Raw genomic sequence first — 25118 nt, forward strand, 5'->3', positions numbered from 1 at the left:
AGAGCAAGAGCTGGGGGAGGGGCAGAGAGAGAGGGATAAGGAGACTGTGTGCTGAGAGCAGAGCCCACTGCGGGGCTTGATGCCAGGACCCTGAGATCAAGAGTCAGATGCTCAACCTACTGAACCATCCAGGCTCCCCCCTGTTCTGCTTTAATATACAGGTACCCTTTTCCCCAGATACTGTATTTCTGGGACTGAATCACCTGGAATAAAAGCTCATGTGCTGGAGGGGCTGTGTGGTAAAATTGGTCACGGGGACTGACACTGGAACAACTAAACACTTGGCCACGAGCAGGGATAAAATTACAGCACGTGCTCACCATGGGGCTGGTAGGCATAACTGAGTGCCCGAGGGCTCTTCTCTTGCTTTTTGAAAAAGAAATTATGTTTATTAATGTGTGACATTAGAGATTTGTTTATTCCCTGTCTGCTCTGTTGAAATGTAAGTTCCACGAGAGCAGGGACCTCTTGTTTCCTATGGATCTGTGATGGCCAGAGCAGTGCCCGGAATATAGTAAATGCGTAATGGTGTTTTTGAACGGGTAGGGGACGTGAGTACAAGTTGTGATGGGGAAGGAAGGGGCCTTGTGTGGACCTGGTATTTGCCAGGAACAAAGAGCACCTATTACCTGATTCCCTCCACCTTTTTTTTTTAAAACTGGTCCCTTTTATCTGAAATTCAAATTAGACAAAAGATTTTGGTGAGGTGATGAAGTATAGTGTGTTTATTTAAAACTTACACAGTGGAAAAAAAAACAAAACAAACTTACACAGTGAGTTATAAGAGCTCACGCTAGGCTTATCAGGAAGACACGTGAGACAGAGAAGATCCAGAGCCTCCAGAGAGGTATGTGGAGGGCTGGGAGCCAGAACAGCACCAGTTTTCTTTGTCATAATATCAGAAAGGAGAAACAATGAAGCAGTGCCTTCCAATTCTAGATAAACCATTTCCAACCTAGAATTTCCAACCCAGCCAGCCAGTTAAGTTTGAGGCAGTTTAAAGACATTTACAGCTTCCGCTTTGCTAAGCAGAGGTTGGATGTCGGAAGTGTTGGTCTTTACAGGCTCTGGGAGCAGAAGGGCGTTGGTGGTGGCAGCAGGGCGGTAGACCGAAGTGCTCATGTTCTCCCAGCTGTGCAGGGATTTAATCGCCATGTCCAGTGAAGGGCAAAGATCAGGCCTATCAAGAAGTACCCCCAGTGCTCAACGTCCAGTGTTTTCCCCTTGTTTGGCCGGTCACAGAGTCCGGAATTCAAAGAGGCCTTCATCACGATGGGTCAGAACAGAGAGGGTTTCACTGACAAGGAAGATTTTGTGATATGCTTGTCTCCCCGGGGAGGAGTCCAGCTGGTGGGTATCTGGATGCACTGTGATGAATGAGCTTCCGGGCCCATAGATTTCACCGTGTTTCTCACTGGCGAAAAGCTAAGTGACACAGATCGGAAGATGTCCTCAGAAATGCTTTTGCTTGCTTTGATGGAGAAGCAGCAGGCCCCTTCCGGGGAGATTTCCTGAGAGCCACAGACAGCCGGCTTACAGGAAGTGAGTGAGCTGCGCAGAGAAGCGTCTGGAAAGGGAAATTTCAGTTTGTGTGCCTCCATAGACATGGAGCAAGACAAATGACTGAAAAGAAGTTCAGATTCCAGCCAGACGTTCCAACCACTGGGGTATTTCTGAGACTCTCTTAGACTCTGTTGCATGCTCTTAGCTTTGCAGCTTTTGTCTGTCTTTTTTTTTTTTTTTTTTTTTTTAAAGATTTTATTTATTTACTTGAGAGAGATCACAAGTAGGCAGAGAGGCAGGCAGAGAGAGAGAGGAGGAAGCAGGCTCCCTGCCGAGCAGAGAGCCCGATGCAGGACTCAATCCCAGGACCCTGAGATCATGACCTGAGCCGAAGGCAGCGGCTTAACCCACTGAGCCACCCAGGCACCCAGCTTTTGTCTTTCTCGTGTTGATTCTCAGCCAATTGGGGCATGTGTGTCTCTGTAATCACAGGAGGGGGCACTTTTTAAGATTTTTCAGAATAGAAAATAGGGCAGTTTGGGGCGTCTGGGTGGCTCAGTGGGGTTAAGCCTCTGCCTTCGGCTCAGGTCACGGTCTCAGGATCCTGGGATCGAGCCCCGCATAGGGCTCTCTGCTCAGTGGGGAGCCCGCTTCCCCCCTTCTCTCTCTGCCTACTTGTGATCTCTGTCTGTCAAATAAATAAAATCTTAAAAAAAAAAAATAGGGCAGTTTAACTTACCAGCCCCCGCCCCCCAAATAATTGCAGTCTACAGAGAGTCAATATGGTTTTTCAGAGAAAGTTATTTACTCAGTTTTTTTTGAATATAATTAAACTTTATGGTTAAAAAAAAGACATTTTAGACGCAAGATATCAAGAAACTCCCTCCTGTGGAGAAGGTACTGAAGAATGTCCCCCATGAGGGCGGTAGTAATCAGTAAGGGGAAGATAGAGATCTGACTTGAGTCAGGCAAAGGAATGTCCTGGGCACCATGGAAGGTTCGTCTCAGCTGTGCGCCAGGCCCAGGGAGGGGCAGTTCAAGTTGAACCAGGGGGACAGAAGGGTGCAGGGGGAGGTTTCTAAAAATATAAGTGGAACCTGCCATGTTTGGCCCCTGTTGACATGAATTTTTCATTATATCACAGCATTTGGGGATGAAGTAATAATACACTAGAATTTTTTTTGAAGATTTTATTTTTTTATTTGACAGATCACAAGTAGGCAGGGAAGCAGAGACAGAGAGGAGGAAGCAGGCTTCCCACTGAACAGAGAGCCCAGTGTGGGGCTTGATCCCAGGACCCTGAGACCATGACTTGGGCTGAAGGCAGAGGCTCAACCTACTGAGCCACCCAGGCACCCCTGAAATACACTAAAATTTAAGTGAAAAACAAAAACCAGCAATTAATTTTGGGAGAACAAAGTTGTATAAGAAAGGATATGTGATCATAAGAAATGTAGAAAAGTAGCCACATGGTTTAGCCCTGAATGTTTCCTCACCATAAGGAGAATTACAATTTCAGAAGAAATTGTGATATAAACAGATTGGCAGAATGAGGGCAGAGAGAGAAGGTGTATTTATGTGTGTTTAGGAGGTGGGGATGATTCATTCACCTTCTAGAAGCAGAAGGTCAGTAGATGAGATCTCAGGTATCAGTGTCTGTTATATTTTCATTCCTTTTCTGTATTGTTTTCTGTATTTTTTATTTTGCTCAGCCACCATATAGTACAGCATTAGTTTTTGGTGTAGCACTCAGTGATTCATTAGTTCCGTATCACACCCAGTGCTCATCACAGCATGTGCCCTCAATACCCATCACCCTGTTACTCCCCGCCCTCTGCCTCTGAAACCCTCAGTTTGTTTTCCAGGGTCCACAGGCTCTCATGGTTCGTCTCCCTCTCTGATTGCCTCCTTCAGATTTCCCTCCCTTCCCCGATGGTCCTCTGTTCTGTTGCTTATGTTTTACATGTGAGGGAAACCATATGGTAATTGTCTTTCTCTGCTTGACTGATTCACTTAAGTATAGTCCCCTCCAGTTCCTCCACACCAGTGTAAATGGTGGGTGTTCATCCTTGTTGATGGCTGAGTAATACTCCACTGTGTATGGGGACCACATCTTCTTTATCCATTCATCTGTTGAAGGGCATCTCGGCTCCTTCTACAGTTTGGCTATTGTGGACATTGTTGCTATGAACATTGGGGTACATGTGCCCCTTCTTTTCACTACATCTGTATCTTTAGCATAAGTACCTAGTAGTGCAATTGCTGGGCCATAGGATAGCTGTTTTTTAATGTCTTGAGAAACCTCTACACTATTTTCCAGAGTGGCTGCACCAGCTTGCATTCCCACCAGCATTGTAAGAGGCTTCCCCTTTCTCCGCATCCTCGCCAACATTTGTTGTTTCCTTTTTCTGTATTTTTAAATATTTCACAATTTTTTGAAACTTCGACAAAGACATGTACAAAAATGCAAATAATGCATCCCAGCACTCAGAAGAAATCACTGCTCACATTGTAGTATGTATCCTGTAAACACAGAGGTTTGTGTGTTCCTGCAAATCCAAGACACTGGCGCGTATATTTACTATTAAATTAGCCATATGATATTAGGGGACCTGGCTGGCTTAGTTGGTGGAGGACTCTTGATCTCAAAGTTGTAAGTTTAAGCCCCATGTTGGGTGTAGAGATTACTTAAAAGTAAAATCTTTTTTTTTTTTTTTAAAGATTTTATTTATTTATTTGACAGAGAGAAATTACAAGTACACTGAGAGGCAGGCAGAGAGAGAAGGAAGCAGGCTCCCTGCTGAGCAGAGAGCCCGATGCGGGACTCGATCCCAGGACCCTGAGATCATGACCTGAGCCGAAGGCAGCGGCTTAACCCACTGAGCCACCCAGGCGCCCCTAAAAGTAAAATCTTAAAGGAAACAATGGATCATATTATATAGGGCTCCCAAATGCCAGTCCCTGGGTCCTTGGCATGAGAATCACCTGAGCAGCCTTTTGAAAATAAACTCCCCAAAGCTCTTGTTCTAGAAAGTTAAATTCAGTAGTCTGGGTATGGGCCCCAGCTCACTTTTTGAAAGTTATCCATGTGGGGTATGTCTGATTCGCTGAGTCAGTACAGCAGGTAATCCTTGAGCTTGGGGTTATTAGTTCAAGCCCCTTGTTGGGTGTGGATGTTGCTTGGGGGAAAAAAAAAAAGTCTTTAAAAATATAAAATAAGGCAACCCCTTCAGGTCCCCGCCGTCCCTGGGAGCTTTGTACTATCATTTTGCTATCACCCAATAAACCTTGCTTTCCTATCCACCAAAAAAAAAAAAAAACAAAATTTAAAAGTAAAAAAATAAAGTTATTCAGGTGATTCTGATGCATGGTTTGGGGACACCATTTTATACATGGCTTGCTTGCTGTCATTTGGTATTCTTGTCCCTCATCATCGTTTAGGCTGCAAGGTAATTGAACTATACCAGACTTTTGCTAAGTGGGCTTTTCTTGTCTCCAGGAAAAGAGAGGGAACAAAGCGTCTGATAAAGCTGCTGTCCTGGCCTTTGATGCCCTGGTGACCTTCTGTGAAGAACTGGGGTGAGTGACTTATTTCATATGTGCAGCACCGTGTTAGTGAGGTCTTCCCTCTGCCAGCACCTGCCAGTGAACCAGCTGATGCAGGACCACTGTTGGGCAATCAGGGCGTGCTCCCTGCCGAAGGCTCCCGTGTGGCGCGTTTCCCATCAGGCAGCCTGGACGTCAGTATCCTCACCAGGAAGGCCCCAGAAACTAGCAGTGTGAAGACATTCAGTCTTTTGGTGGGTCGTCCATCTACCCCACTCCACCCACTTCCGGAGTAGCTGGTCCCATAGGTGACCTCTCATGAGTCACGTGGTCGGTTCTGACCCATGAGCCTTGTGGTGGTCACTTGACACTGAGCTGGACCACTGGCTTCAGCTGAGTAGGAGTCACTTTTATCCTGGACCCAAAAAGAGCCTACCTTATCTCTTGCAGGTGAATAATAAGCTTGGAGAGAAGTCAGCTTTTCTCATGTAACACCAGCCTGCCTACTTGGAATCCACTTCTCTGTTTTATCTGTCTGTGCTGGTGGCAGAGGCTTGACTGAGCCTGCTGGCTGCTCAGTAGCAGGCAGGTTTTGGCAGGACAGGTTCAGGACATGAGGGACAGCCTGGATGATTCTGGACAAGCTGGAAGCATTTTGCATGCATGTGGCCCTTTGGTCTAAAAAAACTCACCTTCGCCAGACCCCATTGAACAACACTGTGAGGTTGATGAAGCAGAAGTGATTGCTTCAGACTTAGAGATGAATAGGCTTATCCCGAGAGAGGTCACGGTCACCATGCTCACAGTAGACAGACACCGCCAATCCTGGGTCTCCCGAGTTTTAGTGACTGAGCATTTCATATACACGTACCATCTTGGTTTTCGCACAACTGGATTTTTGAAGCCTGGAGCAGAGTAAGTAGACAGACCTGGTACCTAGCGGATGTTTGGAGCGCTCCTCTAGAAACTGCGGTACTTATGTGGGCCATGTGTTTTGATTCCCACCCCCTCCTCACTGATGATTTGGTGGCTCCTCTGAGACTGAGTCTCTGGTCTGGTCTGTGTGGCTCGGCCATACCCAGCAGAGGTGCTTGGCACCCTTGCCCAGAGCCGTCTTGCTCAGAGCCCTTTTCAGGCACTAGTACTGGGCGTTGTTAAATTAGGCCCTCTCAGGCTGCTGGAGCAAAAGGCTGAGAATGAGAGGGCTGCGTGTCCTTGCTAATTGTCAGGGTCCCTTCTGCTGGAAGTAACCCTGCCAGGTTTTTTTCTGGGATGCGTCTGAGGCTCCGGGGGACTGTCTAAAGGGTTAGCTCTGTCGTATCCCTCTGGGCTGTGGCCAACCAGAAACAGGACAGATCCTGCTAGGGGCCCCTGCCTTCATTTCTCCTGCGTCCTGCTGAGGAGCTGGGGCCTCTCTGTGCTTCCGGGGGTCTCGGCATCAACGGGCCTTCTGTTGTGCCACGTGCAGCCTCATCTCTCCTACCTCGTGTGCTACATGCAAGGGTTCCAGATTCCAGGACTGCCTGGGGTGGAAAAAAACCACTGTTGTGGCTGAATGTGAAAGTGCTCTTTGGGTAAAAAAGAAAATGTTTCTTTATGGCGTAAATGGTGTATCGCCTGTTCCCCACCAAATATTTGCTGTTTTTCTAAGAATAGTCCCGGTTTGTGGTTTAGTGGAAGCAGCTGTTTGCTAAGGGAGGGCACCTGGCAGCCAGGGCCAGGCCCGTATGGTGGCTTTGGCAGAGGCAGGCGCGTTTACAAAGATGGTGTTGTAGGACGGTCTGGGGTGCGTGGGAGCTGTGGGACCCTGTGAGGGATACCTGGGCATCTCTGGGACCAGTGGCAGAGACACTCAGGTCAGTATGGATGCGGTCAAGGCCGGGCATCCAGTGGTGTTCCTCTCTTCTCCACGTGCAGCTGTGTTCTCTGAGCCGTGGCCATGACAAGCATTTGTTCACTCTGGGGCGGTGCTCTCCATCTTTGAGCGTTAAAAAGAACGGTCATTAGGTTGAAACAACTTCCATCTTTGAGGCTTCTGTACCTTGTCTGAGATAGAACAGCCTAATGTTTGGGCCACAGCTGAATTGGGCGCTGTTGTCTGGGGGAGCCGACAGCCCTCCTGTCTATCTGTTCGTTTGGTCATTTATTCATTCATTGATTTATTCATCCAGCAAATATTGTTTGAAATGGACTGCGCACCCGGCACGTTGGGTATGGGGTTACAGTGGTGAGCAGAGAGTGGGTTCAGCGGGGAAGACAGGCACTTATCAGATAATCACATTTGTTAATTAGTTAATTACACTAACACATATGTATAATTTGCAGACTCTTAAAAGGGCTTTGAAGAAAAGGTCCATGGTGTTTGAGAGTTGACAGGTGGGGCATTCTTGGCCCCCAGAAAGTCAGGTCATGACTCTTCATACCGGCTGACCTTCCCCAGTGGAGGGAGCAAACCAAACACGATGGCAAACACGATGAGAAACAGGATCATGGTGATGAATAAGCTGATCACTGCCAGGCCCCCCTGGTCCCACGGATTCTGCCAGAAATCATCATTCCACATGAGCTTCCGGTTTGTCAGTTTGCCCACGTGAACCTGGAAGAGAGGGGATGGAGGCCCTGAGTGCCGGGGCCTCTCCCAGGCCCTGTCGCAGGCGCTGCTGTCCACCCCCAACTTGATCCTCTGGAGCCGTCTCAGAGCAGCTGGCCCACCTCTGCAGGGACCTCGGGCTTGACGCCCTGGTGTGAACAGGAGCTCCCCATCGCTGAGATCGACTCAGCTCGAATCTAAAACGCACCGCTACAGATCCTTGCTGTTTCCCCTGCCTCCACTGCCAGACATTTGGGAAGCATTTTGAGAGATAAGCATCGGAGTCGAGGAGTGGACTGACTCCAGCTGAGTCCTGGGTAAGCTAGCTCCCCTGGAGGCAGCTGGAAACAAGTAGGTGGTCTCAAAGCAGCTCAGGAGGGCAGGCTGCGGGCCGGTGGCCAGTTGAGGGGAGTAGCGGCAAGAAGGAAGGAGTCACTACCTGATTCTGCTGGTAACACTCCCGAGTCCTACAGGCGGGCCGGTCAGGCTAATCCTGCGGGCCCACACTTTGGGGGCCCAAGCCACACCCTGACTCAAAGTAGCAGCTGTTGGGAGGAAAAGGTGTCGGCATGGCCAAGTGGCCCTGACCGGACCTCATCGCTGTCACGGAAGCGGACAAAGGTGGGCTAGGGCCTGTTGCCCAGCAACTGCCTTCCCCTTCTGCCTTTCATACTTACCCCTGAAGCTGTGTTCTGTCCCTTTTGTGATGTCGTTGTGGGGGCTGCTCAGGGTACGGATGCTCAGGCGTCCTCGCCGAGAGAACTCAGGCTTGGGGTGAGGCGGGGAAGGACACTGGATCCGGGACCCTTGCCTCAGGCCACCAGTCTGCCTCTCCTCTGTCTGGCTGCCAGCCTGTGGACTGGGAGGTCCCGGCCAGAGTGCAGGAAGCCCCGGGCTGGAGCCGCACCTGGGCTGCTCTCTTCCTGCGGTGCTGGGGGCCTGGTGAATGGTTAACTAGCCCCAGCTGGCGCCTCCTGGAACGAGTTTCTTTGTGGAGGTGTTTATCACCGTCGAGGCCCCAGAGTCCTGCGGAGGCTACCTTCTCCCTAGTGCCTCTGCTGGCCTCTCAGCTGCTTCACGTGGTCGGTTCGTACCCACTGGTGTGATAGGGCAGGGAGGAAGCAGAAATGGAAACCTGGAGACCACCATGTATTCCTTACAAGTTAGGATTCAAGTGCCTGGTGTGGCCAGGAACCACACTGGGTGCCTCATGTCCATTGTGACCCAAGGGAGGCAGGCCCTGCCCACCCGGAATTCAACTCTGTCGTGCTGGTCCTCAGCCCTGCTCCTTAGAATCATCTGGGCCCTGCCTGGTATCACTTAGCTCAGTCCCTGAGCAGTCAGAGGAGCCTCGTGCTCTGTAAAGCTGGCGGGGCGATGCTAACCTGCAGCCGGGGTTGGAGGACGTGCATGATGAGCGAGTTCAGTGAAGTCCGTAACTGTCCTGGGCTCACCTGATGTTTCGAGTTTCCCTCCGTAAAACCTCCTGACGCGTGCCCTTGGCTGCTGAATGCTCCCAGCCAACAGGCCGGTCTCTAGCACAGCCGCCTACTTCCTCCGTCGTGAAGTTGGATACTTATCAGGAGTCAGCTGTTTGTTCCCAAACCTGTTTGTGGCACTTGTCCTTGTTATTGTAATGACATAGTCACACTTAATGTTACATAAAAGTGTGGAGCAACAGGAATCCCCGAAACCCCAGTTCTGCAGCTGGGGAGCAGGCACGGGAGTGAAGCAACTTACCCAAGGTCATCCAGCTGAGAAGTAACCTGGGGGTCGGGGGGGGCGGGTTTAAACCCAGTTGTGGGGCTCTGCTGCAGGCTGAGCACTGCTCTGTGCTGCCCCTCAAGGGGGTAGGGGTGGGGTGGGGGGAGTTGTTTATAAGCACCTGTGACTACTTTGGAATGACTTTGGAATCACTCAATATGTCTTTCAAAACAGATGTGGCAAGACAACTGGAAACATTTTGCAAAAATCCAGGATTTCACATGTTGATTTCTTTGTGGATGTCTTTAAGTTCTTGTTCTGCTTTATAGTTACCACAGTTAGCGAAAAGCCAATATAGGAACTCTCTGGCCAGCAAACCCCACACTCGGAGGAAAGGCCTTGGCCCTACGGCAGACAGACTGGCCAAGGAATGTGCACGTGTGTGTTTCCATTTAAAACGAGATGTGGGGGGAATCTTTTGGGTCGTGTACACAAAAGGGTCTTGAACCGACTTTTTTAATTAATTGCTGACCCTGACCAGAAAATTCTACAGAAATGATTCTCATGAAGGGAAGAGGTGGAGAATACTGTTGGTGTGTGTGGTGTAGCCTGGCCTGGGGGCTGAGGGGGTCCCCCGTAAGGCGTGAGGTTAGGTCGAGGCAGGAAGACCATGGAAGGCGTAGGACTAGGGCACAGTGTTTCACGGCAGGCAGCCGGTCCTGAGGACAGTGAGGAAACTACTTTTGAGAACAAAATTATTTTGTTCTCAGTTTTTTGGTCTGGAAGTTGTGTTACCCATGGGCAACTATGTCGTGAAGATTTTTACTATAGGTTGCCCTTGAACTTAATGCTTGAGAATACAGATTTAGGAGAAAGAGTGTTTTATGTGCTCTCTACCAGCTCTTGCTAATGAAATTTCTTGCACCCGTGACTCTGTGGTGGTTTTTGGTAAGTCCTAAAAGCCGGGAAAATGCACGAATCTTAAGTGTGGACCTTTGGAGGAAGTGAGAGGCTCCTGTGGAGGTGAGGCCAGAGTCCGCAGACCTGACGAGGCTGGGAAGTCAGTGCAGCGGTGTGCGCAGGCAGACTTGGGGGTGGCTTATTCCAGGGGGCCTGGTGGCAGGAATGGAGACTGTGATGGCCAGATGCCCTTTGGGGCGCAGACAGCCTGCTGGCCTCCCCTTCCGTGGCCACTGTTGCTGCACCTCTGTTTGTCCTTTCCCACAGTAGGGGGTCTTGCTGCTTCCTCTTCCTGCCTCTTCCAGAGAAGCCCTGTCCTGGGAGTGTGCGGGGCTGCCCTCGTGCTGGAGCCAACCTGACTTGTTGAGCTGAGTGGGACTGAAGCCTGCCCAGGAGTGCCGTGGGGAGCCTTTAGTGGTGGGGCTCAGCGTGGGCCGGTTTGCTGCCAAGTGGGGAGGAGTCAGCCTTCCCAGCAGCGCCGGGATGGCATCTTACTGGGGCTCCGCAGTTAGGAGGAGGAGAATGCCAGAGAAACGGCCCGTGGTCCCCACTTCTTGGCAGCCAGACCACGGAGCCAGACTCTGCCAGCAAGGAGGGACAGCCTCTGCTGCCCTCAGGAAGGGCCATTCTTTAGTACCGATGGGAACTTGCTGACGGGAGAGTCACAAGGGGACTGGACTGCCCCACTGTTGTCCTTCCTGGGGCCCCTCCAGCTGTTGGGGCCCTCCCACCTGCCCTGTTTTCCTTCTGGGAGGGAGACCTAGTTGGGCCCCACCCTAGCTCTGACCTCTTGGGCTCCACCCTCTCAGAGGGAGGTGATTTTCAGAAGGTTTGGGGTGTGGGATCTAAGGTTGGTTGATGGAAGATAATGGGGTGCGAGCCTTATCCGCATTGCAGCTGGGAAGCCTCGGGGCCTGGGCGTGGTGAGCAGTGGTGAGCAGGGGCTCTGTGGATGGGTGGGCTGGGCCCGGAGGCTGACTCTGCCACTTTTAGCTGGTTGAATTTAGGGGAGTGACCTAGTGTCTCCTAACGCTCAACTTCGTCATCTCTTAAATAGGGATAATAATGGTACCCATGGCACTGAGGCTGCTGTGATCACACAAAATCACCTGCATCAGAATGCTTTAGGCTTGGGGCGCCTGCGTGGCTTGGTCAGTTAAGGTCATGCTCTTGGGGTCCTGGGATTGAACCTCACATCAGGCTCTCTGCTCAGCGGGGAGCCTGCTTCTCCCTCTCTCTCTGCTCTCCCTCACTTTCTCAAATAAAATGCATTTTTTAAAAATTGCTTTAGGCAGTGGCCGAGCACACATAAGCCCTCAGGGAAGTTTAGCCAACTTGATCATCACCCGAGACCTTCACCATCCTCCTCATTAGTACTGTTATTCTGAATCCTGTTCTTGTGGGGAGGTTACAGCCTGGCTCTTGAATTTCTTTTCTTTTGTGTGGAAGGACTTCCTCTCTGGGTCTTCAACCTAAACCAAACCCGTCAGACAAGTCAGTGGACACCAGGAAGTGAAACCAGCCCGAGTTTCTCACACCTGCCTGTCAGCCGGAGATGGAGGGGAGCGGGGAGAAGGGCCTGGCATCCCTGATCCACTCTGTTTTCTGGGTAGACTGGGCTCCACCCCAGTGGCTCTGGCGGACCAGTAGGGATGGAGGGAGAGGTACCATGGAGAGCTTTTTGGTCACCCCCTTCCCCATTCCTGGTTTGGTAGCTCTACCTGGGCTGTTCCTGTGGAAGAGAGAGAAAACTGAACGGAGGGAGACTGTGGTGGTACATTGCGGCGGGGCCAATCTTTAAAATGGGTCCACGTTGCTGTTGCTTAGAGGGGCGGGCGGACAGTGGCGATGGCTCATCCCTCCACATGCCCAGCACTGTTCCAAGCGCTTGCTGTAGGTCATCTCAGTTTCTCACAAGCTCACCCCAGAGGGTAGCTGCCGGGGTTAGCAGAGTCTCAGAGGGCAGGGAATGTGGCGTGGGGAGGTCGAATCACTAACGGGCACTCACGCAGCCAGGGAGTGGTAGCGTGAGGATTGGCACCCGGACAGCCCGGCACACGATGTGGAGAGGACCGAGGGGTCAGGATGCAGGTTACGGACCACAGTAGGGGCCTGACCTCTTTTCTCTGACTCCAGAAGTGTGGGAAGACCCGGTGGCCTGAGCCCACTGGTGTGGGGTGTGCCGGCTACAGTAACTGGTGGCGGAAGCTGTGGGGTGGCATTCCTGAGCCCAGCACCCGGGCAGGCGCTACCCCGTCACGGCAGCGGGGGCCTCTGGAGCTGGAGCTCAGCAGCAGCTGGTGCTGACGGGACTTCCACCCTCGCCCTTCCCCTGCTCCCTCTTGCGTGGCATTCCTGCCTGCTTGTGTGTTTTTGCAGCTTTCCCGGGCACAGGGAGTGCGGAGGCCTGGGCAGGACAGTCACCGGCCACACCCCTGGGATCCTGGCGCTTTGCCCTTCAGAAGCACAGTGCCCAGGCCAGGGAGTCTGATGCCGCAGAAACACATAACCAGAAAGCTTTTACTGGGAAAGAAACGGGCAAATACCGGAGCAGACCGACGCCACCGCTCTGGTGGGAAGCTCGGGATCCAGTCGCTAGTTCACAAAGCCCCTCTTTGGCGTGGAGGCCCTGAGGGCCAGCTCCCCACAGGTGCGGGCTGTTCTCCGTCCGAGTCTGGGAACCCTGCTTCTGTGTTTTGTTAAAAGGTGCAGATTGGGAAAGTTCCAGTTCATGTTTACTCTGTGTTTGAAACAGTTGACTCGTCCTCGGCCCCCCGGGATTCACCGGCAGGTCAGAGTTTGGGGGCTGTACCAGCGCTTGTTTCCTTGGTGCGGCTGCAGGTGGCGGGTTCCCGGGCAGGGCCGGAGCTCGGGCCACGGGATCGCGGTCTGGTGGCCTGCGGGCCGCAGGGCCAGGTGGCACCTGGGACCATGGCTTCGGCAGCCTCCTCTCCAGGGTCTCGTCCTCATCGCCGTCCCTCACGGTGGGGTCATGGGCCGCACGTGGACCTTCCTGCCTCTGCGCTCGGGGCAGCAGCAGCAGCAGCAGGCTATCAGCAGCAGCAGCAGCACGGTAGCTGGGGAGGAGGAGACAGAAGCAGAGGGCTCTCAGAGAGAAAACACACACCCGACTTCTAAAGAAACCCCTCCGGAGGTGTGCCAGCTCATTGCCCAAAGATAGTCTGGTGAGAGGTGTTGGGGGTCCCCTTGCCGGCCACTGGGCCCAACTTCCCTATCGTGCCGCCTCTGCTGCCCACAGCTTCGCTCCCTCCATCCCTCGTTGGGATGCGGGGCTGCCTCTGGGCCCAGGTTCCAGCACCACCCCATCACCGAAGCAGCTTGTGGAGGATTAGGGCAGTCCCTTAGCGCTCCCCCAAGGACATCCACTTCTCCTCTGTCTGGGGGACACCTAGCCAGCCCTCTGGCCAGCACCAAGGTCTCACTTGGATGCCAGAAACATCCGGGGACACTGGGGAGAAAGCGAGAGCCCCAGCTTACCTGTGAAAAGGAGGATGACCGAGAAGGCCACGATCTCCACAGGCTCGGCCTGGGGTAGCCTCTGTAGCTTGAGCAGTAACCTCTCACCCATGGAGCGCATCTCCTGCACAAAGCTGGCAGCTGCCATGGTGCGCCAGGCTCCTGCGGGCTCCCGCTGGCTCCTGCTGGGCGCCTGTCGGGCGTGCTGAGCAATGATGGGGTCCCCACCCACCTGCAGCCCGCAGAACGAGTTAGTCAGGTCTCACCCCTGCACCCCTGCGGCTCCTGAGCAGGGAGGGAGCCTTTGGGGCCCTCCGCCCAGACCCAGCAATGGCCCTCAGCCCCCACCCAGCTGATACCACCTGTGGTGGGAGAAGCTGGTGACGGCAGGCAGCCTGAGGCCCCGCCGTGGGGGCTGCCGGGCTCAGCCAGACACAGGGGCAGTCTGTCCGCTCGCCACGGTTGGCCAGGGTTCCTGACTTAGAGGTAGGGTGACTTCACGGTTACATTCCTTTGTCTCAGGCACCACTCCTGGTTTTGCTGGGGGGGCCTTGGGCTGGCATAGCTCCCCTGGTGACCCCTGGGTCCTTCAGGACTTCAGGTGCCTTGCCTGGGTTCTCAGTGGGGAGACTGGGCTTTGGGATTCCAGCCTGGAGCTCTTGGTCCTGTCATATGTGGGGCAGAAGGAGCAGGTTCCTGGAGCAGGCACATGGGGGCTTTTAGCTAGGGTCAGCGCTAACGGGGAGATGGTCTGAGTCCCTTTGGGGCCCCCTGCCTCTCCCACCAGCCCGACTTCTTTACTTATAGGTGTTCTTTGAGGAGGAAGAGATGACATTGTGTCCTTGCAGGTTTACCCAAGGGGGTCCTCTCAGGATACGATCAGGCGTCCCAGTGCTGGTTTACCAGCCCCTCCCCTGCTGGCTCAAACCAGGAGAGTCCCCTCTGCCCCACCTCCTGCCCCAGGTATGTGGCAGCTCAGCCCTCTGCCCCCTGAGAGCCTTTTCCTAAGGGTGCCGGCAGGGTGCAGGGCAAGGTCCAGGCTGAGCCTGAGTGGGAGCACACTCTACCTCAGTGTCTTTCCCCTTCAGTGGACATGAGGGACCCAGTAGCTCTTCAGAGATGGACCAGGGACAGCCTGTGCCAACCAGCCTGAACTTGTTCACCTAAGGCGGCTCTGATCCCAGAGAGGGTAACAGGTGTCAGGGGCTCATGCCAGACCTGTAGATCTAATTACTGTCACTTCATCCTGGGCTATGGCCAGGTGGTTCTCCTCAGATGGCTGCAGTCTTGGAAGCTGGTCACTGCTGGGACTTCCGTCACAGTAGAGCCGTCTTAGAACTGCCTTGAAGGTCTTCTGCTTGAACTCTCTACCCCGTTCCTGGCCCCGTGCACTCCTTCTGGCTTGCAGCCTTCGCCTGAGCCCAAGCCCCTCTCGGTGAGATGGGGTGGGGGTGGGGGGTCCCACCTGCTATGACAGCCTGCCCTCTTCCCTCTTGGAACAGTGCTGATCTTTGGAAGGTGGGACCTCCTCCTGACCTTGCTGGTCCCGCCTGTGTTCACATAGGACACTTGTACCCCTCTTCTGCCTCGTGGGCCTTCGGGTCCTGGATGGCAGCTGGCGGGTGTATCCCACGTCCCCTCTTCTGCAGGGTAACTGTCCTCATTCGGTCAGCTGCCCCACAGGGAACGTTGTTCTGATGCCAGCTGACTCCTTCCTGCTTCCGTGACATGGACACGTCTCTGTCTCTCTGAGTCTGTTTCTTTTCCTCATTTTATGTGAGAGGAGATGTCCATCTTTCAAGGCTGTTGGATTGATTCCTGGGAGCACAGCGGCGGCCAGCGCAGGTCCTGGCACACATGGGGGCCCCACATGTGATTCCCCTCGGGTAGGGGGTTTGGCCACCATCGGAGCATCGAGGAAGCCTTTGGGGGCAGTCGTACCCCCTTGTATCCTGGCAGGTAGGGCATCTGTCTGGGGACCTTCCTCTGTGTCCCGCATTCCTAGGATGTCTGGTGTGTGAGGTGAAGGCAGGCGGTGGGGCAGGCTGGAGCCAGGAGCTGTGGTGTAAGTCCCCTCAAGGGTAGCGGGCAGCCGGTGGGTCACTGGGGGATTAGCGGGTTTCCTATCGGAAGTGGGCGGCTTCTGGAGTTAGATCCTCCTGTCTTCTCTTATGCCCCACCCTGGGGTCAGCATGTTTCTGCAAAGGAGATCAAGATCCTGGTTTCCAAGTGTCCTAAAGGGCACGGGATCCCAGAATGCCACAGATCTTCTAGCCCTGCTTCCCTTGCTATACGGGGAACAGCTGGGATAGTAAGTGGTTCCTCTGTGGTTACGCAGAGGGACCGGGAGCCTGGGCTCCCTACTGCCCCATGCTGGCTCTCGTGGAAGCCTGTCCTAGGCGGCCTGCCCTCTGGCTGGCAGGGTAGGTCAGCTCCCAATGCGGCCTGCTGAGGGCACTGCCCATGCACTAGGCCCGGTGCCGAGACCAGGGCCCCAGAGCCTTTTGGCAGTAGGTGTGCCCTGCGTGACCAGCGCAGTTCCACACTCGTGAGTCTGGAGCACTGCGTTTATCCAGGCACCTCACCCCCACGCTGGGGCCACACCTGTTCTTTGAGAACCACAGGGGATTCGTCATCAAAAGGCCAGATCTCGTCTGTCTGCCTCTGGTTCACCAAACTCCTCCCCAAGCATAGGGCCCCTCTCCTCTGGTCACACTGAACAAGCCCCGGCCCCTCCTGCTCTGACCAGGGAAGTGGGTTTGCATCAGGAGGGTGGTGGTCTCATTCTGGAGCCTCTCTGGATATCCCCAGTTCCCGTGTTCCCAGGAGTGCAGCAGCCCGCCTGCTGGTCTCATTCCTAGAGGAGGGAACGGAGGTGCCCGGCAAAGCCCCTGAGGAGACTTCGCACAGGGCTCAGGACTTGGGCACCATTTCTCCTCCCCTCTTCGTCTCCGTGTGGTCTGGCTCCTTCAGCCTGATTGGCCCCGCGCCTGCATTGCCTAATGTAGCCATCAGAGACTCCTTGAAAGAGGAAGCGGGTGGAGGCCAGCTGGGCCAGGGCGGCACTTTCACTCAGGTTTCCAGGTCCAAAGACCCGGGGAGGGGTTGTGGAGGGGGAAGCCTCCGCTTGTGAGCAAGAGGGAACGTGGAGCCCCGCCGGTCTGAGGGGTGTGATCTCCAGAGCAGCGAGGACCCGGGTTGGGCCAAGGCTACTCTGCTGTGCAGAAAGGTGGACTTCACTGGTCAGAAGCTTCAGCTCTGAAGTTGGACGTCTTCTGAGCGTGTGCAGCGTCTGACCCAGGGGACCTGTGCTGCTCCAGGAGGAATGCCGGTCCACACCCAGGGGAGGCTGTGGCTGGGGCTGTGGATGGCATTGTGTCTTTGTGCCCGGGGCCTCTGGTGAGCTGATTTAACAAGCCGTACCAGCCCCTAGGGTCTTGCCCCGGGCTGTGCCCTGATTCTTTCTGGGCTGTGATCAGGAATGGGGCCACTGGACACCTGAGGTTCTGCCCCAAAGACTGACAGGGAACCCCCTTTGTTTTTCCAGTTGACGTGCTGCCATTTCCACCCTGGTCTTGAGCAGAATAAACCTTAGTGGGGACCGTGGGAGCTGGAGGGACCTTGTTCTCATAAGAGGGAGTAGGCACATTCCAGCAGGTCACAGGCGCTCTTCCCAGTGGGCTATTTAAAGCGAGGCTGGGGCCTGCCTGATGCCTGGTGCCCGATATAACCAGCCGTCGTCAAGTGACCATGCCGTCTGTTCCCCGGCCGTTGCTCTGTAGGGCGCCCCGGTCTGTAAGTGTTCCCAGCTGTGACCTGGGGAGTGGAGGTGCTCTGAGGCTGGCTGCTGCTTGTCCCTTTTACTTTCACAGGTTTGGAGGGAGGAAGACAGGGAAGCCCAGAGCAGGTACCGATGATCGCGTATATCTTTCTGGTCTGTCTCAAGAAGATAGGAAGGTCATCCATTCTCCTTCCCAAACTGCTTCCTGCCAGTGAACCAGGGAAATCGGAGTACATCCCAGCCCTGTGCTCCGAAGTGCCTTGGTTGGAGGCGGCCAAAGCAAGTGGTTCCCACGGCCCCAGGAAGGGAGAGCAGCCTTGGCTGCCTGCATGGCCCTTCTTGGAGCCTTTGGAGGGTGCACCACGGCTGCAGTGGGCGCACATGGAGGGAGAAGTGAGGCGGGCAGAGGTGAAAGCGGGCAGAGCTGGAGGGACCAGAAAACGTTCCTTTGTGTGGCATCTTCTGGCACAGAGGACCTTGTGACGGAGCAGGCAGGCATCCTGCAGGCTTGACAGCTGCCACTGGGCACTGAAGCTTTCCTGTTTCCTCCTGGCAAAACCGATACTCCAACCCCAGAGGCCCGTTGTGAAGGAGAGCAGGCAGCAGACCGGCCTGGGCGTGACTGATAAGTGGCGTACTGACAGCTCTGGGCCCCTGTCATTTTGTCGTGGTGGCTTATAGCCAGCCACTCTTGCCCCACCGGGCCCTGTTTTGTTTGGGAAACAGCCCTGATGAGGCAAACCCATGGTTGTGGCAGATTTGCAGGGTCCAGAAGCCTGACCACGAAGGCGGAGGTGTCCACTGGACACTGCGTCAAGCCTTCAGACGATGCCCTTTTCTGCCTTGGCTCCAAGTTGCTTTGGGGAGTAGACATTTGAACCCAGAGTAGTCCTGCTTCCCTAACCTCATGGGTTTTCCAGGACTAGAGGAGGCCTTCCTGCTGCTGGTGGTGGTACCCCCAGACCAAGGAGCTAGGCATCACCCCCCTATTCCAGCTCAGCGCCTGTGTGCAGGGGACCCCGACCACCCATGTGCTGTGCCTGCAGGGACTCTGCTCCCCACCCACCTGCCTTACAGACCCCAGCCAGCAGGGGTAGCCCCAGGCGCACCACCGCGCCCTTCCCTTTCCCAGCCCTGCCTGCTGCCTCCAGCACAGAACCGGCGCTTGGCCCCTCTCTGCCATGCCTGGCCCATCGGCGCGGGGCTTTCAGTCTCCTCAGCCGCCAACCCTGGCCAAGTCCCACCGCCCCTGAAGAGCCAAGAACGCTTGGACTGCTCCCTGATTTCCACTTTTCCCTGGATTGTTGTTTTTCTTTCTAAGTAGATACTAGCCTGTTTGCTTTGGGGGAAACATCTGGGGGGCGGGGAAGAGAGACTTTAACCCTAGCGTGGGGACAGGGAGGCCAGAAGAACGGGCAGCCTCGGTTCATGGGGCCCTGCCCAAGGGGGCTGCTCCTGGTGCTGCTCGAAGAGCCATTTTGGGCTCAGCGTTCCAGTGCCCCGGCAGCGCGCCGAATGCCAGGCGGGTCCTCCGCCGGCCTCAGCACCGTCGCCCTCATCCCGCCCACCCTGGGTTTAGAGTCAGGCCCTCGTGCTTCCGGTGCAGCATTCACGAAGGTTTGGGAGCTCACGGGATTCCAGTTGGGCCCAGGGAGGAGTACCCGGCTTTAACTCTGAGCTGAGAACACCTGGCAGTGAGCGGGCCAAGCCCCTCACAAGAGGTGGCGGCTGCCACGCTGATGCAGGACACAGATAGGCAGAGCTGCTGCGGGTCCCACCACATCCTGGGGGGCACGAACTGGCGGGGCAGACTCTGCCCCGAGCCACCTCCACGAGGAGAAAGCAGGCACACCCAGGGCTCTGCATCGATCCTGGGGAAAAGGGAGGCTCCGTGAGCAAGCAGCCGTCCTCCCCGGAGCCAGGACAGCCAGATCCCCTGTTTAAGCCCCCTGAATAGAACAGGCTTAAACTAACTTGCCGAGTAAGCAGGCACTCGGGGCCCCTCTGCCTGCTTAGCAAGCAGGGAGGAAAGCACTTGGAGCAGAGAGCTGCAGCCTCGGCCCGTGTCCCTGCCGTGCCGGGCTGCCAGCCGTAGAAGGGAGAGCCCACGTTTAAACAGGCTGTCCAGAGACCATGACCATGTTGTACCCCCGTGAGCCTCTCTGTTCGCGGTAGGAACAGGGCAGGAGACCCTGGCCCCGCACCCCCACTCCTCTCATCCATGGCTGGCACCACTCACCTAGGAACTCAGATCCCGGGGAGCCCAGCAGCCTCCTGGGCCTGTCCTCAGCCCAGCCACCACCTCTTCCTTCCTTCTCAAATGCCTCTTTCCTGACCCGCTGCTGGGCGCCTTCCTCAGAGCGTGTGGAACTCCTGGCTGGTGACAGCCAGCTGCTGTCTCGGCTTCAGCTTTTCTGTTGTTGGTCGTCCTGGAGATCCAAGTGTCAAATTACACGGGGCGGCCACCAAAGTGAGGGAGGCAGTGCCACCTCTGCCCCTGCCCAGGCGAAGGAATCCCTGCTGGGCCCTTGGGGGGATGGCTGGCGCTGCCCTGCCTCTGGGAGGTCTGGCTGGGCGAGAGCCGCCTCTTCTGTTCCTCCTCTTCCTCTCTCTCCCTCCTGGCGGGTGTGTGCTGAGCCAACGTGGGCTGGGCCTGGGCTGGGAGGTGATAAAACAGGAGGTCGGCGCTCTTGTTCCCTGGCAGAGATGCCCTCTGGGAGGCTTCACCTGAGCGGCTGAGTTGGGGGGGGGAGACCCCACAGCGCTCCCAGCTCTTGGGCCCCCTCCCTCCCCTCAGGAGTACTTTGGCCCCATTCCCCCAAACCCCCCTCTGGCGACTCCCCAGCCGGTCCCACCCTTTGGCCCCTTCCAAGAAAGAAAGTGAAGAGTGGGGGAGCCGCCGGCCCACCCACAAATCCAGCCCTCTGGGGAGGCATCTTGGGAAAGAACTTGGGGGTGACTTGAGAGTAGCCTGCTTGCCTGGGGGTGCAGGGGGAGGTGCCTGGTGCCTGGTGTTCCCCAACCCCGGGAGGAGGGAGGACCCTGCTGATGTCTTTCCGAAGCGTGTTTGCTGGTGTTGGCCGGGGCCGTCTCTGCATGCCTGGCCCTGGCCAGCAGGGCCGGGCTCCGGAGCTCAGAGGCTGGCAGGGCCCTTTGACATTTGGTTGGTTGTACCACCCCAGCAGCCCGGGCTGTGCCTGGAGCGGGACAGGAGCCGACCCCAGCCCGCATCTGTGCGCTCTCAATGGGGCCCTTTGAGTGTGAGCACAAAACCCCAGTGAGTCCGGGCTTGAGGGAGGGTGGGGGGAAGGAAGCCGACCGTGTAGCCACACCACTTGGATGCCAGAGGCTGGACAGGCGGCCACTGTGCAGATACACAGACTGGCCATGGAGGGAGTCCCTCGGTGATTTAGGAGCGGCCGGAACAGTGCCCTCTGGTGGCCGCCCGGGCCCCTGTGCCGTCCCCTGCCACTGGAAGCTGCATTCTCAAACGAGGCAGCCAGACCCCACTTCCTAGGGCCTGTGGAACCATCCGCTCTTGCTTCGGTTCCTGCCCCTCAGGGCCTCAGCTCGTCAAAGTGTTTCTTGAAGTTCTAGGCGGTGCTCACGTTGAGCGGCGTTCTGGTTAGAGAGTGACACCCCCTTTTCTCGTCCCCAGGATGTGGCACCTGGACAGCCCTGCCTCTGCCGCCCTGTCTCTCAGGCTCCCCTACCCTGTGCCACATTCCCGTGGCAGGACTGGCCCTTGGCAAGGGTCCTGGGAGATCTGTGGCTCCTCCAGGGGCCTACAGCTGCCCCAGGGACCAACTGTGCCCCCATCCTGGGAGTCGTAAGAGAGACAGCTGCAGTCTGGTACGGACCGCAGCAAGGGGGTGTGGCAGGGTTGAGGCCCCGGAAGATGGATGAGACTCCTTCCCGGGCTGGTCTCCCCACTGCCCTCACCAGTGAGCAGCGTACAGTGCCAGCTCGCAGAGCTGCTGGTTTCTGCTCTCAGGCAGTCCCCCAGCTCCGGGCTACATATGCGGGCAGTCTTCTTGGGGACAAAGAAGGTCCACAAGAGATAGAAGCAGGGCAGAGTGCCGAGGCGGGGGTAGGGCCACCTCCGTCCCCCGCCTCCGGGAAAGAGTCATAAAGAGGGCTCACCATATGCCGGGTGCCGTCCATGGTGCCTCGGGGCACCATCTCCCCCAGTCCTGCTCGGCCAGGGGAGCCAGTGCTCTTCCTGCACCGTTCGACAGGCCAGAATGTGTGGGCTTTGAGCCATCCAGTGCTTCCCCTAAAGAGGAGGCCTCAGCAGCAGAGTCAGCGTCTGTACCCAGGGCTGAAGCTGCTTCTGGGGCACCCCGCCGCCAGAGGGCACGGTAGAGGGCAGGAGGCCAGGACCTAGAGGAGCAACCTGTAGCAAAGCAGGACAGAATAGAGACCACACCCTGGCTCCACTGGGTATGTTCTATGACCTTGAGAAAGCTCCTTCATCTCATTCTTGTCATCTGTAAAATGGGTGACCAAATGATGCCTTTCCAGGCTCGGACAGCATGAGGTGTGTGAGATACTGAGTGTGGAACCCACATGTAGGGCTCATCAGCCAGAGTGTAGGGAGTGGGGGATGAACGCTGGCCTGCCTGGGTCCCTCACCCCTGACCTCTGCTGTGCTGCCTCTGCCAGGTGCCGCCATGCTGCCATTGCCAAGTACTTCGGGGATGCGCCCCCTGCCTGCACCAAGGGCTGTGACCACTGCCGGGACCCTGTGGCCCTGCGGAAGCAGCTGGAGGCCTTGGAGCACAGAAGCAGTTGGAACAAGACTTGCATCGGGCCTTCTCAGGGGAATGGCTTTGACCCTGAGCTGTATGAAGGAGGCCGCCGGGGCTATGGGGGCTTCAGCAGGTGAGGGGCTGTGAAGTCAGGGGCCCCCAGCCTGCAGCAGATAGGCCAGCATCCTCCCCCTCGTGCCAAGGCCAGACCAGAGGCACCGCAGTGCCATCGTCCATTCCCTGTTCCCGTGGACCGTGTCGGAGCCCGGAGCCTGGTGTTCCTCCTTCCTGCCGGGCTGTCGGAGACAATAGCGCCACACTGGAGAAGTGTGCCGGGAGAACAGAGCCCAGGCCCAGGGCTGACACCTAGCCTGTCCCCTAGGTACGATGAAGGTTCTGGAGGCAGTGGGGACGAGGGCAGAGACGAGGCCCACAAGCGGGAGTGGAGTCTCTTCTACCAGAAGCAGATGAGCCTACGCAAGGTGAAGGGGATGGGGGCCTGGGACCCCCGTTCACAGTCGCTCGGCCCCTACCCTGGTGCTGGAGGGGGCCTGTCCTAGAGCTGGGCAAGATGCCTCATAGTCCCTTCCTGCATCTTCCAGGGCAAAGACTCCAAGACAGAAGAATTTGTGCCTCCAGGTCAGTACAGAAATGTCCCTGGGGGCTTTGGGGCTATTCTTAGGGTATAGATGTCTCATTGGGGGCTGGGGACTCCAGAAAGCAGAGGTAGAGTGGAAGGACCCACCTCTCTTCCCCCCAGATGAGGACTGTCCCCTGAAAGAGGCTTCTAGCAGGAAGATCCCCCGCCTCACTGTGAAGGTAAGCGGTGGACAGCGCCTCACACCGGCCCCCGCGCCTCCTTCCCCAACCCTGGGCTTGAGTGACCAATTTCCCTCCCTTGTGTAGGCCCGGGAGCACTGCCTGGGGCTTCTGGAGGAGGCTCTGAGCGGTAACCACCAGGCCACAGGTCCCACCCATGGGTGAGTGACCCGGGTCAGAGGGGCCAGAGAGGCTTCCCTAAACCCCTATTCCTTGTAGACCACGAGAACCCCCATCCCTCCTGGCTTGTTTGGGCCCCTCCCCCAGATCGTGACCCTCCTCCTCCCAGTGGTTGCAGATCTCGCGGTCCCGGCGCGGGGGCAGGCTTCACCAGGACCGAGGGGCTGCCAGGGCCTGCTGAACAGTAAGCCCCAGGGTGCCTGGGGTCCAGGTGGGAATCCCTGTGCCCAAGGTCATGCCCGCCAGGCCCTGAAGTCCTCTCAAGGGACCCCAGGGAGAATCCCAGGAGCTCCACAGAGAGAGGGCTCAGGCCCGCCTGATGCCTCATGTTCGTTCCTACCCTCAGACCTGATCTCCAGGCCCAGGCTGTGGAGCTGGAACATGCCATGTTCCGAAATGCCAAGGCGGCCAACCTGTACAAGGCCAGCGTGCTGAAGAAGGTGAGTGCCGGGCAGGGCATGCTTCGGGGCTGGGGTGGGAGAGACGGCCCCTCCTACCTCCCAGGCTGTCGGCCTGCCCCCTACCAGGAGGCCACTTACACAAGGGCAGCCTGACCTCCCTTCTTGGCCAGCTGGAGGTGTTGCCAGCCAGCCCCGTCAGGACTAGAACTCGGCCAGTGTCCAGTTACCTGCAGCCACAAGCCCCAGAAGCCCACTTTGGAAAGCCTAGGTTGGGGCTCTCAGGAGCTAGTGGGTGTCACGGCACCTCTGCCTGTCCCTGAGTCAGGTGGCTGAGATCCACAGAGCCTCCAAGGATGGGCAGCTCTACGACATGGGAGGCGCTGCCCGGAGCTGCACTGAGCCGGCCCAGCCCTCAGAGCCCACCGAGTATGACATCCTGCCGGCCTCCCTGGTGTACTCGGTGAGCAGCATCCCGCCGTCCTCCCCAGACCTGGGTCTGGAAAAGGCATCGCGTCCTTTGTCCTCAGCCAGGGCACGGCCTCTTGCCCTCTCCGGGCCCCGCAGCCCTGGCCCGGGGCGCCCCACGGCAGACCCTCCAGCTTTCCTCTGCAGCCCCCACAGCTCCTCTGTCCTCGGCCTGACCCTCAGCCCGCAGTGTCCTGCCGGCTCTCCCTCGGCTCCTCCCGAGAGCCCAGCAGCTCAGCCGTCGGGACCAGCCAGGGAGTGCGCTCAGAACCTCTCTCTTCTTCACAGCCCAAACCCAGGCGGGTGGGAGCTGGTTTCCCCAGAGGCTCCTGCTCATTCCAGACGGCCACTGAGCTGATGGAGAAGATGTGTGCCAAGGAGCAAGCCCCCCAGCCTGCGCGGGGAGGTGAGCAGGAGCCCCCCAGCCAGCCCTGCGGCCTCCAGCAGGAGGACTGTAGTGAGCCCTTCCCCGGGCCCGGAGGAGAGGCCCCTGGAAGCCGTGCTCATTGTCGGGGGTCCTCCCCTGAGACGGTGAAAAGCTCCTCCACGAAGGGCAGTGCCAAGGCCTGGGCCAGCAAGAAGCAGCAGCTCCTAGCCGCGGCAGCCCTCAAGGATTCGCAGAACATCGCCCGCTTCTGCCAGAGGGCCAAGAGCCCATCTCCCCTCACCTCAGCCCCAGGGGCAGAAGGTGCCGGCCCTTCCTGTGAGGGAGTGCGGGGACCCCCAGCAGCTCCAGAAGAGTGCTCAGGAGAGGAGGATGGAGCCCTGGGGTGTTTGGCTGTGCCCTCCCAGACCAAGGAGTGTACCAGGGGGACGCCAAGGTAAGGGCCCTGATGGTTCTGAAATTCTCCGCCTCTTTGCTAACTGGGCCTTGGAAGCTCTGGCTGTTCCTAGGGTGCGCTCTGTTGGGCCGGCTGGCTAGGGGCGCAGCTGGGGGCGGG

The 25118-nt window shown here is 56.6% G+C and overlaps 3 protein-coding genes across 5 annotated transcripts in view; 1 reads left to right on the forward strand and 2 right to left on the reverse strand.

Annotated features, from left to right (window-relative positions):
* RECQL5 (RecQ like helicase 5) overlaps positions 1 to 25118 on the forward strand; it is a 37089-nt gene that overhangs the window by 10325 nt on the left and 1646 nt on the right. Inside the window, exons 8-17 of one of the 3 annotated variants that reach the window (XM_059149779.1) lie at positions 5003 to 5082; positions 22227 to 22445; positions 22695 to 22794; positions 22915 to 22951; positions 23073 to 23131; positions 23219 to 23292; positions 23421 to 23495; positions 23658 to 23751; positions 24038 to 24172; positions 24466 to 24998. In XM_059149779.1, the coding sequence (XP_059005762.1) occupies positions 5003 to 5082; positions 22227 to 22445; positions 22695 to 22794; positions 22915 to 22951; positions 23073 to 23131; positions 23219 to 23292; positions 23421 to 23495; positions 23658 to 23751; positions 24038 to 24172; positions 24466 to 24998 (1406 nt within the window). Of the gene's footprint in view, positions 1 to 5002; positions 5083 to 22226; positions 22446 to 22694; positions 22795 to 22914; positions 22952 to 23072; positions 23132 to 23218; positions 23293 to 23420; positions 23523 to 23657; positions 23755 to 24037; positions 24173 to 24465; positions 24999 to 25118 lie in introns of those variants that run through there. The other 2 variants (XM_059149781.1, XM_059149782.1) reach the window with 2 other exon arrangements.
* On the reverse strand, positions 7172 to 7812 carry SMIM6 (small integral membrane protein 6). The gene is made up of 2 exons (XM_059147967.1): positions 7762 to 7812; positions 7172 to 7645 (listed from the first exon to the last, which is right to left on the reverse strand). Exons 1-2 carry the CDS (start codon positions 7810 to 7812, stop codon positions 7457 to 7459), a joined length of 240 nt encoding a protein of 79 aa, XP_059003950.1. The 3' UTR covers positions 7172 to 7456.
* On the reverse strand, positions 12079 to 20353 carry SMIM5 (small integral membrane protein 5). Its single transcript, XM_059149785.1, has 3 exons — positions 19801 to 20353; positions 13802 to 14012; positions 12079 to 13380 (listed from the first exon to the last, which is right to left on the reverse strand). Exons 2-3 carry the CDS (start codon positions 13926 to 13928, stop codon positions 13283 to 13285), a joined length of 225 nt encoding a protein of 74 aa, XP_059005768.1. The 5' UTR covers positions 13929 to 14012; positions 19801 to 20353; the 3' UTR covers positions 12079 to 13282.

The sequence above is a fragment of the Mustela lutreola genome, chromosome 15 (genome assembly GCF_030435805.1).
Source record: "Mustela lutreola isolate mMusLut2 chromosome 15, mMusLut2.pri, whole genome shotgun sequence".
In the NCBI taxonomy this organism is placed as follows: domain Eukaryota; kingdom Metazoa; phylum Chordata; class Mammalia; order Carnivora; family Mustelidae; genus Mustela; species Mustela lutreola.